The sequence below is a fragment of the Panthera onca genome, chromosome D3, assembly GCF_046562875.1.
Source record: "Panthera onca isolate mPanOnc1 chromosome D3, mPanOnc1 haplotype 2, whole genome shotgun sequence".
Taxonomy (NCBI): domain Eukaryota; kingdom Metazoa; phylum Chordata; class Mammalia; order Carnivora; family Felidae; genus Panthera; species Panthera onca.
Window position 1 is genome coordinate 27,574,196 of NC_138350.1, and position 20,498 is coordinate 27,594,693.

The window sequence follows — 20,498 nt, forward strand, 5'->3', positions numbered from 1 at the left end:
ATCTGGGTGACTCAGTCGGTTAAGCGGTTAAGCGTCTGATTTTGGCTCAGGTCATGATCTTGCAGTTCATGGGTTTGGGCCCTGCATCAGGCTCTGTGCTGACAGCTCAGAGCCTGGAGCCTGCTTTGGATTCTGTGTCTCTCTCTCTGCTCACACTCTGTCTCTCAAAAATTAATAAACGTTAAAAACAATTAAAAAAAAAAAGAATAGGGGAGTGCTGGAAGCAGGACTGGACAGGGAGAAGGTGAGTTGAGATGCAAGTGCAACAAAAGCTGCAGCTGACCTTGTTAGCTCTGCAGCTAGTCCTTGTGAATTGTCCTGAATTGAGGTGAAGGGCCAGTCTTTCCATTTCCATGTCCACAGTCATTGGGCACAGGCTCTCTTGAGGAGGGGACCTGACCTTGGTCAAAGCAGTTCTTCCACTGAGGTCAGGTCCCCTATGGAGAAGGTCTGAGCTGGGAGCTTTCACAGGCTGCCAACATTCCCATAGCTGGGAGCAGGTGCTTCATTCCTGGAGGGAGGGGGCCTAGCCAGGTACCACTGCATCTGTGACAGGCCCCTTGGAGGTGAGGAAGGCTCCTCTGAGGGACGAGCATTACAGGCAGAGAGTACTTGCCTGGCAGGTTTGAGGAATAGTATGGATGTCTTGTGATTGGAGCTGCACACGGACAAGAGCACCAAGGAATGAGGCTCGAGAGAGCAATGGGCTGACTGGGAGGGCCTGGTGGCTGCTAGGCCTCAGTTCACAGTGCCTTGTGAGCAGAGGAGTAACATGGTCTGACTTGGGTCTTAGAAATCCCCCCTATTGCTGCACGGGGACTAGGATGGGTATTGGGGCAAGGGGGGAAGCTGAGAGACCCATTAGAAGGCAGTTGCAATGATCCAGGCAAGAGATGACTGTGGTTTGGACCAGGGTGATGATAAAGGAGTGATGATGGAGGTAATAGTGCTGGTGAGAAACAGCTGGATTCTATATGAGTGTATATGTTTTTTGGTATAATTTACATACATTATTTTATAAAATTACAGTGAAGTGTACAGACAATTTGTATACAGACAATTGGATGAATTTCGGCAAATAAATACACTCTCTAACTCATTCCCAACTCAAGATACGGAACATTTGCACCTCCCTAGAAAGTTTGAGTTACAGATATATTGTGAAGATAGTCACCAGGGTACAATGTGGGATGTGAAATGGAGTGACTCCCAGGTGAAGGGCAGGGTTGCTGTCCAGTGAGATCAGTAAGACTGTGAACAAGGCAAACAGAGAGGAAGAGCCAGGATTCAATTAGAGGAGGTAGACCAAATGAGGCCACCACACAGGGCCTTCCCCAGGTGCCCATTTAAGTAGCTTCTTTATCTTCTCCCTTTTGAAAACACTATAGAGTTCCATCCTAGAACTGTTGTTAAGGAATAGGACAATATTTTGGCTAGTTGCCATATACAATTATACTAGGATACATCTTATGGTGTATACGTGTTTCTAGATAATGAAGCATTTTGTGATTGGGTATTTTTAATTTGTAAAATTATTTTTTTTATCACAGTAATATCTGTTCAGTTTAGGAAAAAATAGAAAATGCAAAAAGGAAAACAAACACATTGCTAAAGCTTTTTAAATGGTCTTTGAGACTATTTGGAAAAAAATAACTGGGTGGCTTGGTGCTTTTTAAAAAAACACACACGTTTTATTTAGTGTACATAACACATTGCAAAAGTGTCTGCATTCTTTAAGATCTTAGCTAAATCCCTGATACCATGGCAAATTCAGTATTTTTATTGTGTAGCCTCCCTTCAGATCTTGCATTGCACATATAACTGGAGTAATTAAAATATTGCTCTGCATTTTCTACTTAAATATTATTGTAGGTTTGTTATTTATATTTTACTTTTTTAAAAATGGAGATATAATTAACATGGCGTTAATGTTTCAGGTGTACAATGTAATGATTCCATGTTTGTATATATCGCAAAATGATAACCATAATAAGTCTACTTAACATCCATCACCATACATAATTACAGAATTTTTGTCTTGCAAAGAGAACTTTTAAGATAGTAAATCTTTCAAGTATGGGATACAGTATTATCAACTGTAGTGTTATTTTCTTAATTGTTAAAGCTACGTTTTCCTCCCTGTGGGAACATTGTTTTTAATTGCTTTTAATTTTCTAATGGAACTGTATAGAAGAGATTATTATGTTTACAGAAATCCATTTGCAGATAACTTTTAAGGAATTTATCTGTTCTGCAAAAATAGAGGAGAAAAGAGTATGAAGAAATAGATAATGACTGTTACCAAAGCTTCCTTGATTATGTATTGGCAAACAGTACTGGAGAAGTCAATGATATACCTGTCACTTTCTTCTTTAGTTTGTGGCAAACACACACACACACACGGTTACATGATTTCTACAGCTTCCTTCCTGTGCTGTTTTGAATCTCTCAGCCACCTGATACCTGTGAGATGTCATTGTGGTAGTGCTTACTTAAGGAGACTGGAGGAGAAGTTTTTGTGGTTGAAAGCAGTAGACGTAACAGCAGCAGATGGCTTTGTGAGCCAGCCAAGACCGTACTTCTACTTGCAGGTGTTTGGTGACATCTGAGTCCCCACTTCAGGAGATGAGGAGCCTGCTTTTCACAGATTGGGATGCTAGTGATACTGAAAGTGTTTTTTGAATTTTGGGCCTCTGCTGTAGGCTTTCTCCAGCCACTAACAAGTATTTATTGAGTGCCTACTGTGTGCCAAGCTACAGCTCTAGGTACCATGGTGACTCTGTGACTGAAACAGACAAAAATTGCTGAGCTCTTGGAGTTTACATTCTGGTGGTTGGGGTGGACAAACATGCAATAAAGGAAATTATACAGTATATAAAAAATTGTTAAGAAAAAAAATAGATGAGAATTGGGAGTGGTTGTGCCAAGTTGAGGAGTAATACTTTCAACTAGGGTGATTAGAGCAGGACTCAGTGAGAGGGCAACATTGAGCAAAGACTAAAAAAAGGTGAGAAAGGATTGTGTGTGTGTCTGGGAAAAGAGCTTCCAGCTGAGGAAGGAACCAGTGCAGGGTGCTGGGTGGAAGCACACCTTCACAGTCTAGGAACAGAGGGGAGGCCTTGGCTCTGGGCCAGTGACTGGTGAAGAGGCAAAAGATGAGGCCAGAAAAGCCGTGGGGCTGGTGGGGCCATTGTGCTGGGCCTGTTGGTTCCCCTGTCCCAAGCATGGACTTAGCCAGTGGGTAGATGACAGGTTAGAGTAGGTTTGAGCCGGAAGATCAGGAGTTCTGTTGTAGAGAAGATGAAGATGAGATGTCTGTAGACAGCTGGATAGAGAAGCTAGCTGCACATTAGAGCGCTTAGGTGCAGAGAGATATTTGGTTGTAGATGTAAAAGTGCATATTATCACCTGCAGAAGGAATCAGTTTTATTTGCAACCACTTATGTTTTGATATTTTCCTTTTACTTTTATATTACTACATACATACACGCACATATTTAAAAACAGACCATATATATGTGTGTATTTATTTATTGAGATAGTTGTAGATTCTCACACAAATGAAATAATACTAGGAGATTCTTTGTACACTTTGCCCAGTTTCTCCCACTGGTAACATTTTGTAAAACAACAGTATAATACCACATTGACATTGATATTGACACAATCCATCTCTTATTCAGACTTTTCTACTTGTATTTGTATTCATTGGGAGCGGGGGGCGGGGGGCACGTTAGTTCTATACAGTTTTTCACCTATGTGGGTTCATGTATCCACTACCATAGTAGACACTGAGCAGTTCTATTCCCCAGGAAAGCCATTTGGTCCAGGACTCTTATTTGTTGGGAGATTTTTGATAACTGATTTATTTTCTTCACTAGTTATGGGTGTGTTCAAATTTTCTATTTCTTCCTGTTTGAGTTTTGGTAGTGTGTGGGTGTTTAGGAATTTGTCCATTTCTTCCAGGTTGTCCAGTTTGTTGGCATATAATTTTTCATAGTATTCCCTGATAATTGCTTGTATTTCTGAGGGATTGGTTGTAATAAATCCATTTTCATTCGTGATTTTATCTGTTTGCGTCCTCTCTCTTTTTGAGAAGCCTGGCTAGAGGTTTATCAGTTTTGTTTGTTTTTTAAAAAAAACCTAGGGGCGCCTGGGTGGCGCAGTCGGTTAAGCGTCCGACTTCAGCCAGGTCACGATCTCGCGGTCCGTGAGTTCAAGCCCCGCGTCAGGCTCTGGGCTGATGGCTCGGAGCCTGGAGCCTGTTTCTGATTCTGTGTCTCCCTCTCTCTCTGCCCCTCCCCCGTTCATGCTCTGTCTCTCTCTGTCCCAAAAATAAATAAAAAACGTTGAAAATAAATAAATAAATAAATAAATAAATAAATAAAACCTGAACTCTTAGTTTCGTTGATCTGTTGGGTTTTTTTTTTTTTTGGATTCTATATTCATTTCTGCTCTGATCTTTATTATTTCTCTTCTTCTGCTGGGTTTGGGGTTTCTTTGCTGTTCTTCTTCTTGTTCCTTTAGGTGTGCTCTTAGATTTTGTATTTGGGGTTTTTCTTGTTTCTTGAGATAGGCCTGGATTGCAATGTATTTTCCTCCTAGGACTGCCTTTGCTGCATCCCAAAGTGTTTGAATTGTTGTGTTTTCATTTTCATTTGTTTCCATATATTTTTTAATTTCTTCTTTAATTGCCTGATTGGCCCATTCGTTCTTTAGTAGAATGTTCTTTAACCTCCATGCATTTGGAGGTTTTCCAAACCTTTTCCTGTGGTTGATTTCAAGTTTCATAGCAGTGTGATCTGAAAGTGTGTATAGTATGATCTCAATTCTTGTCTATTTATTGAGGGCTGTTTTGTGACCCAGTGTGTGATATATCTTGGAGAATGTTCCAGGTGCACTCGAGAAGAAAGTATATTCTTGCTGCTTTAGGATGAAAAGTTCTAAATATATCTGTCAAGTCCATCTGGTCCAGTGTATCATTCAGGGCCATTGTTTCTTTATTGATTTTCTGTCTAGATGATCCGTCCATTGTTGTAAGTGGAGTATTAAAGTCCCCTGCAGTTACCACATTCTTAACAATAAGATTGCTTATGTTTGTGATTAATTGTTTTATATATTTGGGTGCTTCCGAATTTGGTGCATAGACGTTTATAATTGTTAGCTCTTCCTGATGGATAGACCCCGTAATTATTATGTAATGCCCTTCTTCATCTCTTGTTACAGCCTTTAATTTAAAGTCTAGTTTGTCTGATATAAGTATGGCTACTCCAGCTTTGTTTTGACTTCCAGTAGCATGATAAATAGTTCTGCATCCCCTTACTTTCAATCTGAAGGTGTCCTCGGATCTAAAATGGTATCTTATAGACAGCAAATAGATGGGTCTTTTTTTTTTTTTTTTTTTTTTTTTTTTTTTTTTGGTCCATTCTGATACACTGTGTCTTTTGATTGGAGCATTTAGTCCATTTACATTAAGTGTTATTATTGAAAGATACGGGTTTAGAGTCATTGTGTTATCTGTAGGTTTCATGCTTGTACTGATGTCTCTGGTAGTTTGTGGTCCTTGCAACATTTCACTCACAGAGTCCCCCTTAGGATCTCTTGTAGGGCTGGTTTAGTGGTGATGAATTCCTTCAGTTTTTGTTTGGGAAAACCTTTATCTCTCCTTCTATTCTGAATGATAGGCTTGCTGAATAAAGGATTCTTGGCTGCATATTTTTCTTGTTCATCACATTGAAGATTTCCTGTCATTCTTTTCTGGCCTGCCAAGTTTCAGTAGATAGGTCTGCTACTACCCTTATGTGTCTACCTTTGTATGGTAAGCCCCATTTATCCCTAACTGCTTTCAGAATTCTCTCTTTATCCTTGTATTTTGCCAGTTTCACTCTGATATGTTGTGCAGAAGATTGATTCAAGTTACGTCTGAGAGGAGCTCTCTGTGCCTCTTGGATTTCAGTATTTGTTTCCTTCCCCAGATTGGGGAAGTTCTCAGCTGTGATTTGTTAAAGTACACCTTCAGCCCCTTTCTCTCTCTCTCTCTCCTTCTCCTGGAATTCCTATGATACGGATATTGTTCTGTTTGATTGAGTCAGTTCTCTGATTCTCCCCTTGTGATCCAGGATTTTTTTTTGTCTCTCTCTCTTTTTTTATTTTAATTTTTATGTTTACTTATTTCTGAGACAGAGAGAGATAGAGCATGAGCGGGGGAGGGGCAGAGAGAGAGGGAGACACAGAATCCAAAGCAGGCTCCAGGCTCTGAGCTGTCAGCACAGAGCCCGACACGGGGCTCGAACTCATGAACCGTTTGATCATGACCTGAGCCGAAGTCGGTCACCCAACCGACTGAGCCACCCAGGCACCCCTCTCTTTTTTTTTTTTTAAATGTTTATTTACTCTTGAAGGAGAGAGAGAGAGAGAGAACGTGAGTGGGGGAGGGGCAGAGAGAGAGGGAGACACAGAATCTGAAGCAGGCTCCATGCTCTGAGCTGTCAGCGCAGACCCGATGCGGGGCTCGAGCTCACGATCTGTGAGATCATGGCCTGAGTGAAGTTGGTTGCCCAGCCGACTGAGCCACCCAGGCGTCCCTGTCTCTTTTTTTTTTCGGCTTCCTCTTTTTCCATAATTTTATCTTCTAATTCACTTATTCTCCCCTCTGCCTCTTCAGTCCATGCTGTGGCCGCCTCCATTTTATTTTGCACCTCATTTATAGCATTTTTTATTTCATCATTACCATTTTTTAGTTCCTTGATCTCTGCAGCAATAGATTCTCTGCTGTGTTCTATGCTTTTTTCAAGCCCAGCAATTAATCTTATGACCATTTTTCTAAATTCTTGTTCAGTTATATTGCTTATATCTGTTTTGATCAGTTCATTAGCTGTCATTTCTTCCTGGAATTTCTTTTGAGGAGAATTCTTCCATTTTGTCATTTTGGCTAGTTTTCTGTCCCTTACATGTTTTAAAAGCTTGTTATGTGCTCTACCCCTGCGAGCACTGCTATATTAAAGGGGGGGGTCATACACTGTCCAGGGCCTCGCCCTTCAGAAGGTGTTTTTTGGAGAGTGTTACTTGCTCTCTGTTGTTGTGACTTTGGTTATTTTATTTCCCTACTTGTAGTGGTGTTTTGGACCCTCCACCAGGTGTGCTTTGATTTGTTCCTTGGAGTAGCCCTATGGCCCATCAGGTTGTCCTGGTGTATCCCTGGTAGCGACTCAGTCTCTTTTCCTCCCAGCCTCTTGGGGTTCAAAGTCCTTTGGCTTCAACCCTTCTTTGAGAGACGTGGGAAGTTTGGATCTCCCTACTTCTCTGCCATGTTGGTCCCTCCCTCATTACTGAGCAGTTCTAATTAATACTTGTTATAACCCTCCCATGCCCCTGTACCTTACAGACAGGTAGGTAGGTAGATGGGTAGTTATACAGATATATAGATACGTAGATTGATTTGGTTTGGTTTGGTTTTAATTAGCATTTTTTTAAGTTGTGGTAAAATACACATAACCAAATTTACCATCTTAACCATCTTTCAAGTGTGTAATTCAGTACTGTTATGTATGTTCACAGTATTGAGTAACCAAGCTCCAGAACTTTTTCATCTTGCCAAACTAAAACTATATACCCATTAAGCAACAACTCCCCATTCTCCGTCCCCCAGCCCCTGGCAACCATCTTTCTGTCTTTATAAATTTGACTGCTTTAGAGACCTCATATAAGGGGCGTCATACATTATTTGTGTTTCTGTGACTAGCTTATGTTAATTACCATAACATTTGCAAGGTTCATCCACTTTGTAGAATGCGTTAGAATCTCTTAAGGCTGAATAATATTCCATTGTATATATACACCACAGTTTGCTTATCCATTCACCCATCACTGGACACTTATACTGCTTCTACTTCTTAGCTATTGTGAATATTGCTATTATGAACATGGGTGTACAATATCTCCTCAAGACCATGCTTTCAATTCTTTTGGATAAATACCCAGAAGTAGAATTGCTGGATCATGGGTAATTCTATTTTTAATTTTTTAAGGAATGTCCATACTGTCTTAAAAGCAGATGTCCCATTTTACACTCCCACCAGCAATGCACAAGATTCCAATTTCTACACATCTCCACCAGCACTTGTTACTTTCTCTGTCTCTTGTTAATAGTAGTCAACCTAATAGATGTAAGGTGATAATCTCATTCTGGTTTTGATTTGCATTTTTGTGGTAGCAAATGATGTTGAGCATCTTTTTATATGCTTATTGGCCATTTGTACATCATCTTTGGAGAAATATCTGTTCAAGTCCTTTGCCCATTTTTGAATGGGTTTTTCTGTTTTCTGTCATTGAGCTTTCTCTATATTTCTGGACATTTAATCCCTCATCAGATTATGTGATTTACAAATATTTTCTCCCATTTTGTGGGTTGCCTTTTTATTCTGTTGATAGTATCCTTTGGTGGGCAAAAAGGTTTTAATTTTCAAGAAGTCCAGTTTGTCTATTTTTTTTCCTCTTAATTCCTGTGCCTTTGATATCATGTCTAAGAAAACATTGTCATATCTAGTGTCATGAAGCTTTCCCCCATGTTTTCTTCTAAAAGTCTTATAGTGTTAGGTTTTATATTTGAGTCCTTGACCCATTTTGAGTTAATTTCTGTATATGGTGTAAGGTTCCAGCTTCATTCTTTTGCATGCAGATGTTCATTTTTTCCAGCACCATTTGTTGATAAAACTGTCCCTTTCCCATTGACTGGTCTTGGCACCCTTGTTGAAAATCACTTGACCACATATGCAAGTGTTTATATCTAGGCTCTCTATTCTGCCACACTGGTCTATTTATCTGTCTTCATGCCAGTAACACACTGTTTTGATTACTGTAGCTTTGTAGTCAGTTTTGAGATCAGGAAGCATTAAGACTCCAGCTTTGTTCTTTTCCAAGTTTCTTTTGGCTATTTGGCGTCCCATGACATTCCATAAGAATTATAGGATAGGTTTTTCTATTTCTCCAAAAATGTCATTGCAATTTTTTGTTTTGTGTGTGTGTGTGTGCATGTTTTTGTTTTTTTTTTTTTTCACGTAAATGCAGGGCTGAAACTCACAACCCCAAGATCAAGAGTTGCACACTCGACCAATTGAGCCAGCCAGACACCCCTGTCCTTGCAGTTCTGTTAGGGATTGAATTAAATGTGTAGAATTTGGGGTATTGTTGACATCTTAACAGAATTAAGTCTTTCAGTTCATGAACACAATATGTCTTTCCATTTATTTCTGTCTTTAATTTCTTTCAGCGCTGTTTTCTAGTTTTCACTGTACAGCTCTTTGGCCCCCTTGGTTATGTTGATTTCTAAGTATTTTTTTATTCTGTTTTAAATGGAATTGCTTTCTTGGTTCTGTTTTGTATTTTTCACTGTTAAATGTATAGAAATGCAACTAAGTTTGTTGATTTTGTGTCATTCAGTTTTACTAAATTCATCTATTCTCTGGAATCTTCAAGGTTTTCTATATAGTAGATCATGTCCTTTGCACCCATCTTATATTTTAATATTGTTTTGTAACTTTTTTCACTTAATAAATGTTTCAAACATTTCCCCGTGTTTCATTTTTAGTTACAGATTTACCAAAATTTGTTAAAACCAGGTATTAATGGGCTATACAGGAGAGAAGTGATTCCAGGAACAATGTGCATTGGGCAAAAACCTCAAATTCCCCCAAGCTTCCATTTCAGCAGGGCATGCTCACATCACAGATGTATCATTGGATCTGCCTCGTGAGCTGTCAGAGCATAAAGGCTCGGAGACAGGAGCCCAAACCAAAGGTCTGAAGGCCACTGAGAGGGCCGGCTACTCTCATTTGGGCCCTTCCTGCTGCTCTCTGGCCATTGCTCTTTGTTTGGACTTCAAGTTCCACATGTGGGCTCCTCCAGGAATCTTTTCCTCTGTTGCAAGGGAGGAGGATTCTACCTTACCACACCTGGTCAGAACCCAGCTTCTGAGATTGACTCTTTATTCCTGCTATATGCAGAACATTTGTGCTGCAGTCATCAGATCAGCAACCCCCAGGCAGGGGACAGGGGACAACTGTCATGGCTCCGTGGAGAGAGTGACAACAGGGTATTGTGTGTGGTCTGAGGAGGGGTGCAAGAAGGTGTCCAGGAGGGGGGACCTGGAAGCAGAGCCCCAAGGAGAACGGACTTTAGTGGGTGTGCAGGGAGAGGATGCTGGCCGTTGTCATTCAGAGGATGTGATATTGCTTGGCAGCTCTAGGATCCAGGGAATGGATTACTTTCTCTTTTGTCTCTGTCACAGTACAAAGAAAGATGGAATGCAGGAGGCAGTTGGGAATTCATCTTTATCATTGTGCTATGCCACAGTAAGGGTTTTCTAACTAGTCAGGCCATAGATCCTTTTCCTCAGCTGTACCTCAAAGAGCCCTTTAGAAAAAAGGAGGTCTGTTTCTACTGAGGGAATGTGAACCACTGTTTTTCTTGGACTGAAGAATCTAGTGCTAAAAGGAGGTAGGGAGCCAGCACTATGCTCGTGGCTTTGTGTAGGTGCACTACAGTATTTCTTCTGCTTTGTGGCACATCTCTACAAAAGCAAACACGGTGCCCATTACCCCAGTCACACCTTTCACCAAAGCACATCTTGATCTCACAAATGTTCACGTGTGAAATGTGACGTCTTCGAAGCAATGTGACATGGCCTCTTAATCTCTCTCAGAAGGTGCTTGTAAGGGTGACTGTGTCTTCCCCATTGTTCAGATTAAATAACTTATGAGCAATAGGGCTGAGAATTCCACCCAGGTGCATTCATTGCTCTAACCCAGGCCTATTTCCAGCCCTCAGTTCTGTCTTCCCTTGGAGCCTTAAGGCCCCCTCCAGCTTAACAGTTCCCTCCAGTCTTAACAAAAGCCCATTCCACTCAGCTTTGTGGAGCTGAAATGTGAATCTGATCGTGGCATTCTTTTGCTTCAGAGATAGCTATAGAAGATGGTCTGCTTTCCACAGTGGTGCCTTGCTGGGCCCTGCCCCTCTCCCAAGCCTCCTTTCTCCCCACACTCTGCAGCAGCTTGTCAGGCTTATTCTGCATTTCATGCCATATCCCCTCTGCCTGACATTCCCTTCCCTCCTCTTCTGGCTGACTTCTCCTCAACCTTTGGGACTCACTTCAATTGTGATTTCTGTAGGAAGGCCAAGCTTAGGTAGCTTTCCACCTGTGCAGACATCCATCACTAGGAGCTTCCTGAGTGCAGAGCTGAGCCATTCATAGCTTTACTTTCCCTCGACTTAGTCCAGTAGCAGGCTCATAGTAGACAACCACCAAGGTGGATGGATGAGAAAACATCCTATTGATGCTATGAGGGGGTTAGTGGTCAAGACTCGTGCTATGACGAGTACCTGTGCAACAGAGCCCCTCTGCTAAGGTAGCCTCTACTCTGAGTGTTCTTGGGGAGTCAGGCTTGTCTTTGGCTTGCACTTAAGTGATTTTGATGTACTTCTTGAGGGGACATACAATGTCTCATATACTTAAGGAATTGAAAAGCACTCCTATAGTCAGGTGGATACTCCTCCCTGATGGCCTTCTCAAGACTGTCGCTGAGTCAGCTAGAACTTTTTTGGTGAAAATGATAAGTATGCAGATCCAGTTACCTTAGGCAGAAAAGTGAATGAATTAGCATTTTGAGTAGCCTCTTGTATAAAAAACTACCGCCAAAACCTGCTGGCTTAAAACAATAGCTGTTTTATTATTTATTTGTGATTGTGAAACCTGGCCAGGCCCAGCAGGGACAGCTCAACTTAGTTCTGCATAGAATCTGCTGGGGTGGCTAGAGCAGCTTGGGACCAGAAAACGTCAGTCTGGGTCCTGTGCCAGGGCCTTGATTCTCACTGTTGTCTGGGTTCTTTGACCCTTTTTATGTGGCCAGCTTGGAGGTCTCTACATGGTGGTCTCAGGGTACTTTAACTTCTCACATGGCAGCTGGCTTTCTGCAGAAGTCAAAAGTTGAACTGGACCTGTTTGAGGCTTAAGCTCAGAACTAGAACAGCATCACTTCAGTCACATTCTGTTAAAGCAGGTCAGAGAACCAGCCCAAATTCAAGGAGAGGAAAACACACAAGGGCAGGAGTCCTGGGGAAATGTGGTTCAGTGGAGCCTAATCAGATAGCTGCCTCCCCCGGCCTGTGGGACTGAGGTGTCTGGGGTGATCAGTGCTCAGTATAGCAAGTCCAAGGCCAAGCCCAGGTCATCAGGACTAGTTGTACACATATGCATAGCTCTCACTGGTGCTCTGTCTCTCTACTTCACCTTTCATCTGTAGGCTTTAAGTCACTTCCCTGCAGGCAGTGTCATCCTAGCCCTCCAGCATCTCCAGGAGTATCCCCTCCTAGCTTCCCCTGGAGGAGAAGTACATTTCCATACTTGAATCTCAGGCTCTGGAAAAAGCAGCTTATGTGGCCTTGGGCAACTTTCCTAACTTGTGTGCCTCAGTTTCCCCCTCTGTCAAATGAGGATGTCAGAACTATCTACTTCAGAGGACAGTGTGAAACTTATCCTGGGCTGTGCTGCCTGCAGGGCTTGAGTGGCACATCAGATGCTCATTAGAGCATGTCATGGACTGGGAAGAAGAGGTCCACAGGGCTTACCCCAGTGTGACTCTGCCTCTCCTGGAACGAGTAACTGGCTGGCACCTCCAAGGACTGGCCCATTGCAGCTTCCTGAGAGGTCCTGAGTAGAGATGGTGGTGCTAATGGGGTTGACACTCCTTGCCACTGCCCTCACCATACTGGGAGACATCTGCTCTTCTGAATTTCACGAGGCTCTTAGTGGTACTAATCAGTTGCCTTCCTCTGGTGTCTGGCAGGACCCTGAACCTCACTTAGTCTCAGCACTAAGTGCCGTGGTCTGCACAGCCTGGGCCCAGAGCTCCTACTGTCCTTTCTTGTTTCTTGAGGCTTCCCTATCAGGCATTTGTCATGGCCCAGATGGGCAAGAAATCCACCTTCTTGCTACTGCTTCCCTCCCAGGTCCTCAGCCTGTGGAAAAGTGTGGCACATTCTCAGCAGCAGCATTTCAGGCTCTCTGGCTTAGCACACCTGGCAGCCACCTGACCCAGGAAGGGTGTGGTGTGCCAGTGTAGTTGTGAGTGCACAGGCACAGGGGTACCAGTTTGAGCATTCCCAGTCCTTCTCACCTGTGTTCTTAGCACCTGCCTTCTTTTACCTACTGTATATTGTTTTCTGGATTCTTCTTTTGAAGATGAAGGTGGGACTAATTAGGGTCTGCCATCTAGACTATGGAAGAACAACTTGCAATAACTCTCTTTCCTCATGCCCCCCGAGTGTGCTCCACTGCTGGTTCTGGCTCCTTCAAAGCTATAAGAGTACCGAGCTGTGTTGGGGCTTGTCTTGGGAACCCTTGGAGTAAAAGCTCAGATCAGACCAGGGCTGAATTTCCTATATGTTTGGGACAGCTTTGAGTATGCATGTGCTCTAGGAAGGCGATCAGTAGCCACTTGGCTAAGTTTCACCTTTCACTGTAGAGCTCTGACTCTTGAGTATGTACCTGGAGGTGACGGAGGGTCTCAGGGACCAGACTGGAGCTGCCAGTATGATGTCAGGGGCTTGTAGCAGGCTGTGTTGTCTTGGATTTCAGTAAGTAGACGAAATAACATGTAATGTGATTTCCAACCTTCCTAGGGTTTCTCCTTGTTCTCTGAGACAAAATGGGTCCCTTGCATTTGGCACACCTGCTTGATACTGGCCTTGCACAGCTGTTTTCCCCACTACCACATGACAAGAAAGAGAGCACATTTCCCTTTGTTTTGTGGAAGCTCAGGCTCAATTTGCCTGCAGGGGTATGGCTATCCAGAAGAAGGTAAGGTGAGCTGGCTGTTTCTTGGGGCCCATGCTGGCCATTGCCTTTTTGAGTACCAATATTTTATTTTCTACACTTAGGCACTAGCCCTAGCAGGACTTTGAGCTCTTAGGCAGCCACCACCTGCCTCTGCCCCTCCCTGCCTGCACTTGCCACCATGTGATTCTAGAGCTGGTAACCCTCGTTCTGGTGTCCATGCCAACTCCTCTTGGGTAACAGAGACAAAGCATCCTCAACTAAGATACTCCTCAGCAATAGCACCTTGACTATATCAGTGATTGCTGGTATTCATCATGCATCTAATTTGTCACTAACCAAATGTTACTGAGCAACCACTCACCAGACCTATGCTAGAAGCTGAGAATGTGGTAACAAACACGACAACAATTGACATGCCACTCTTACCATGAAAGCAGATGAGGGACCCAGACAAATGCCCACAGGCCCCAGGCCCCAGGAATACTTCTAGTCTGCTGGGTTTCAGGCTGTCACGACGCCTTTGCCAGTCTGGTCCACCAAACTATAGCTAGCTACCTAGCTTCATGGGCTCCTGGTAGGGTCTGCACCCTGCACTCTAGGAGCTAGTAGCTATAGTCCTTCCCCCTAGACAGACTGAACATCTGGTTGAATGAGGGCTCATCCTGTAGAGGAAGTTCAGCCAGAGGAGATGCTGAGAATGCTGACTTTCCACGGGCTTTGATGCAGCACAAATGTATAGGCGGTCTTTTGGAAGCAGAAGCATGATGAGGGAAGTGATGCGTGTGATCGCAGTCAGCTACTGGTCCTACCCAGCTGTCAGCGAAGCAAAAAGGCCAGGGTGCTTATGTGTCCAGGCTGTCAGCCAAGTGCAGATCCATGGGATGGGGAGATGGCTGGAGGTATAGCCGTTGTGACTCAGCTGTTGTCGTGACCTGCTCATAGCCTTTACAACTGTGTGTCCTCAGAAGGTGGCCAGCTCTTGTCTGCTGGACATTTGTGCAAGCGCCCAGGCGATCTGTGGACTCAGTTGTTCTAGTGACAGAATGCTTTGTGCCACTTTTAGACTAAGCTATTTAATGTCACTTGGAGAGTCTTCCAGCAGTTTTTACTTTAACTGAAACTGTTAGATCACTCCACTCTTACAGATAATTTATCAACAGCCTATTATTTTTTCCTAGGAGCAGTGATTAAAGATATTACTCAGATAACCACCATTTCAAAATTTTTGACTCTGTTGATATTGTCCAATGAATACAAGCCAAGGTAGACGTTGTGTGTGTGTGTTTTTTTCTTTGTTTCTAGGCAAGCCAATTTTTTCAGTTGATATTCACCCTGACGGGACCAAGTTCGCAACTGGAGGACAAGGTACGTTCACAGAGTAACAGAGGGAGTACTCACAGCCCTGCCACCTTACTCTGCTTCTCCTGGTTGTCCACTGAGCTGAAAATAGAACACTTCTGTTTTTCAGTATGGATAAGATTCCATTTAAAATGTATAATTATAATCTATTATCTGAATAGGTTAAATAAAAATTCTTTTTTGGCTCTAGTGTGCTTGCTCTGTATAAATATTTTGGTAGTGGGTGTATCTTTTTAATTCCTATTCATTGGGCTAATATTAAAATCAGTTTGCATCCCCAAGCCCCAACTTATTGAACACAGAGAGTGGCAGGTGGTCCCGTGGATAGAGCCCCAGTCCCAGAGACTAAGGTTGGTTCCTCATCTTTGTTCTGGCAACACTTGCTCATCTGAAAAGGAGGAGGAGGTGACTGAACTATGGAGGTAGTCGTGTAGTTATTAGGCCCATTTTCTGGGTTCAGAGGAATTTGGCTGAGTTAGAGAACAAGTATGCTGTAGGCAAGTAAAATGCCCATGCCATTTGAAAATACGGTCCATAGCATTGTCAATGTACTACATCCAGTGTTGCGGTGTCACAATAATAGCCCTGCTTAGAAAGTCATTTATCAGGCCACTACACCAAGATATATATATGGTGGCATAAAATAGCATTCCCAGAGTCCAGTCCCTGGTAGCTTCCACCCCAGAACAGTGTCTTTCTCTGGCCAGCGACTCCCTGGATAAGAGTGCTTCTGTGAGTTCCAGGTCCTCAGGCTGGGTGCTGCAGAGTGGGCTGTCTATAGACTTCCTGCTGCAGGGGTATGCAGGGAGGTCTTGATTTCCTTCCTGCATGCTGTGGGCTGCACCCAGAAGGTGCCCATCATGTCACCTACGGCCACTGGACTAAGCTGAGGGACTGGGTTTTTTCCTCATCCATAAGAAGAGGCATACCTTCCCACCCTTCTCAATAGAGTAAGGTCAAGAAGAGCTGTTTAGGAAATATTTTTACATAGTGGCCAATAGGCAGTTTCAGGTATGCCTTATGGTAATTCTTATCTGTCCATTCGTAGGCATTTAGTGGTTTTTACTCTAAACTAGTTCAATGAGGGGCTGGACTTTTCATTAGGTATCAGTAATGGAAAGCTTAGAAAGAAAAATCATTGCCAAGATGCACACATAAATTTTTTAGCTGAATACTGTATCACCTTATAACACCAGAACAGTAAATGCCCTCTTTCAGTTGATCTCCCATCTGCAGGTGAAAGCAAAGGGCAGATAAGGTAATGAACCTTTTTTCCTATGTTCAGGGCACATTTCATTCAGCCATGGACCCAGGCAGCATCTGGAAAGGGACCAAAGTATCGACAGGGATGTGCTGCTATCCTTGGGTCCTGAAAGGGTGCTGGGACATCAACTTTTGCAGCTCTTCATCTTACAGATGAGGAATCTGGGTCTTGGGCCTGGATGAGGACCTTCTGGGAGTCTGGAGAGATCTGTGTTAGAGGCCAGACCAGACCTCAGTGCCCTCCTGTTTTTTAGTGCAGAGTTCTTTTCAAAGTCAGGTTGGCCTCAGCCTACTACTAAATCCACATCGGTTTTGATCCCCATAAACACTTGTTTCTTCATCTTTTCCATATATTAATAATGCAAATTTAGTCTCCTCTGATCTAGTCCATTATGGTTTATGAAAGCTAAATGAGGACTGTGTCTCAGAGTTAATATCAAATTTCTGCTTATTGCACATTGAAATTATTTTTGCTCCTTCATTCCAGGACAGGATTCTGGGAAGGTTGTGATCTGGAATATGTCTCCAGTCCTCCAGGAGGATGACGAGAAGGATGAAAATATTCCCAAGATGCTTTGCCAGATGGACAATCACTTAGGTATTACAGAGTGGCCCTTTGCAGGCTTTGCGTGTTGGCAGAGTGCCCAAGGTTAGCACATGTGTTTGTAATTAGAAAGATAAGGCCCCGTGCGGCGGTAACTCCCCTCGGCCTGCTGTCTGAAGGCACAGATGTTGGCTGCACACCTGGGTGAGTTATTCGGCAGAAGACTCGGCCCGCCCACAGAACCATCTTTGGACAGTCTGCAGGTACCTCTGGTGATTTCCTGCTCATGAGTCGTTACTGCCTGATACCATGGGGCTTTGGGGCCAGTGACCTGGAAGCAGTAGGGTTCTGGGGAAGGGTGTATTAAAGACAACTCACCAAAATGTCTCAAGATTGCCACTGTGTCACTCTGAGGCCCTCTGCCAGGACCCTTTTGTTGGTCAGACAGTGTTGTGGTTTCCTTTCCTACATTTAGCGCCTTAGTTTCCTGCCTCTGAGCAACAGGGTGACTGTATCTGGCTCTGGTTTCCAACCTAGTTGCCTCCCCGGAGATGCTCCATTAACAGTTATGTCCTCCCTTCCTTGACTCTGTGTGTTCTTGCTCTCCCATCTGTCTCTCAGTGCCCTCCGACGTGGAGTACAAGTCACAGGCAAGCCGTTTGTGGGCTACAACTTGGATAGTGTCCCTTGTATTGCAGGGCTCCCAAAGGCCCAGCTGTGAGTTGCTCTGACCCATCAGGAGCCAAGGAGGCATTTCTGCTGGTCTTAATTTATAAGTGCAGAACCAGTCAACCTGCAGTGCTGACAAGTTTGGAAAATCCAAATTTAAAAGGGCTACAGATGGGATGAAGTCAGAGATTTATGCTCTAACAGGCTGCTCCTCTGAAAGTTTTGGGAAGGGCATCTCAGCCTTTTTAGTACTTGCCCTCATTTTAAGAATTCTCCCTGCTAAGAAACATATCTCATCATGAGACAGCCCTTTTGAAATAATGAGATTTAGTTATCAATTTTCATGGAAAATTACCTTCTCCTATTGACTATTTGATCCAGCACTAACACTTCTCAGGTTGTGCAGAGTGTTGCCCTCCAAACTCTGTCCTGGTCATTTGTTATTACAACACAAGTAGAATAGTATTTGAACTGGATTGTTCTTCTGAGGCTTACCCACAGTGGATGCCTTGAATAGTTGAGACAGAGTAGGTTTTATAAACTCTTTGCATCTTGCCAGACTCTGCATAAAGCAAATGGGCGTGACTATTGGATTTTCATCACCCTATTTTTTTTTCTTCCCAGCATGTGTGAACTGTGTGCGGTGGTCAAACAGTGGGATGTATTTAGCTTCTGGGGGAGATGACAAACTGATTATGGTGTGGAAACGGGCTACGTAAGCATCATTTTCCTTTCTTCACATTTTATTTTTAGAAGCTTCTTGGCTGGTCTTAATCACAGTCACCTTTTCCCACTCTGGCACTGAAGTCCATAGAGCTCCAACTTCCTGAGTAGCAGGAAGACACGTAGGCCAGGAGTAGCTGGGGCCTGACCAGGGTGTCAGGAGGCCACCTACCTGCCTGGAGACCTGCTCAATCACCCCCTTACAGGGCTGCAGAGTATCTACCTGTAAAGCTCATTCTGTCCATTGCTGATGTTGGTGGTTTTGTTTGTTTTGTTTTCCAAATGAAATTTTCCAACATACAACATAGGTAAACATCAAGGTGCTCTGATGGAATTTGGGGGAGGGGACCCAGAGCCCACCCTCTTTGCCATTCACCTCATTCTCTGTCAGCCTCACCCTGGGATAGTAAGGAGTACCCCTTCAAAGTCCTGCTCTGTACCCACAATGAACTAACCATCACCTAGAAAACATTTTCTTTAAACCTAGACTGAGTCTCTCAGGGTGGGTCCTGGGACTCTGTTTCATAACCAGCTCCCCAGGTAACTCTGGGGGCTAGTCAGACTAGGGAACCAGACCCTAGTCCACTGCCTAGCCAAAGTGGCCCCATGGACATGGCCATGAGAGCAAAGACATGCTGTCTCCTTTGGTCCACTCGGTGAAGTTTTTCTGTGGGTCTATAAGAGTTCTGTGGGAGCAAAGGATGTTAACAGAGGCTCTGTGCATCAGTGGTGTTAACACCACCTTCATGGGGACCCACCCAACTGCTCACATGGCAGGAGCTATGAGTGCTTTCCAAGAGGGCTTTAAAAAGACTGTTGGTTTTGCTGCTTTAGTCAACATAAATAACATATTTAGTATATAATTTGGAAATCTGAAAAAAATATATAAAAGAAATCACCATCCCACCACCCGAAGAAAGCCAAAGTTAATATTTTGGTATTTTTTGTGTGTCTTAACCATTTTCCACGCATAGATGATACCCATGTTACATGTATTCTTTTTCTTTACATACTGCTATCTAGCTGTATAAGATGTCCTGTGGCCTGCTTCTTTCACTTAATTATATATGGTGAACATTTCACCATGCAGTGGATAGTCTTTTACCACAAGATTTGTGATGGCTATTTGGTATTTGATAAAGTGCATGGAACATAACTTACCTAATCAGCCTCCGTTGTTCACCAATTCAATGCTTTCCAGCCATTGTCTGGTTTTGCTTTGTTCTGTCTGCCATGATAAGCTGTGCTGCAGTGAGCATCTCTGTGCAGTGCCTAGAGCATGCCTGGAGTGCCTTCCTAACTCCTCTTTCACACAGGTACATCGGCCCCAGCACTGTGTTCGGCTCCAGTGGTAAGCTTGCCAACGTGGAGCAATGGCGATGTGTCTCTATCCTCCGGAGTCACTCAGGCGGTGAGTGGGGCTGCCTGTTGGGGTGGGTGGCCCTGGCAGCTGTCTGAAATCAGCAGCAGCACCTCCACAGCCCCCGTGGACTGTTTTGGTTCTTAAAGCAGCCTTGCGTCTGGGCCATCCCTCCCCATCACCATCGGTCACACCCAGCCTGTCCCTCAAGGTCTGTGCAGTTACCATCCCCACTGCCTGCCTCCAGCTGCATTCAGCGCCCCCACTCCTGCCCTCATGGGGTATATGTTTATATCTTCAATGTAGAATCCCCACGTTCTGCTGTTTTTCCTGGTGAACTGAATCACTACCTTCATCAGTGGATCACTAAGTCTGTAAGCACACTTTATTTATTCCACAGAAACGAGCACACATAAAAAGGGGCTCAAGGAAAAGTTTTTCACTTGACCTTGAGTAATTTCGCAAAATGTTTAATAGATTTGGAATGGAAAGGGACAGATTTGGACTGAAGAGGAAGAAGGGCAATCAATAGCTGTCATAAGCCATGTGCTGTACACTCAGATGCCAGGGATACTAGAGGGACTATACCTCAAAATAGAAGCCTGTGGTCTTGCCCAAGAATGGCCTGAAGTGTTTTCCTAGTCAGGGTGACAGCAGAAGCCAGAAAGGCCTGACGTGCATGGTGGGTTGGCAGCATTTCACCACTGCTAGATCTTTACATACAAGGCAAGGGAGCAGCACAGAGTGGG

At 43.7% G+C, this 20,498-nt stretch overlaps 1 protein-coding gene across 5 annotated transcripts in view; it reads left to right on the forward strand.

Moving 5' to 3' along the window:
* HIRA (histone cell cycle regulator) overlaps positions 1 to 20,498 on the forward strand; it is a 91,690-nt gene that overhangs the window by 6,375 nt on the left and 64,817 nt on the right. For 2 of the 5 annotated variants that reach the window (XM_060612975.3, XM_078435519.2), the window contains exons 2-5: positions 15,134 to 15,196; positions 16,941 to 17,051; positions 18,291 to 18,381; positions 19,706 to 19,800. In XM_060612975.3, the coding sequence (XP_060468958.1) occupies positions 15,134 to 15,196; positions 16,941 to 17,051; positions 18,291 to 18,381; positions 19,706 to 19,800 (360 nt within the window). The other 3 variants (XM_060612976.3, XM_060612979.3, XM_078435520.1) reach the window with 3 other exon arrangements.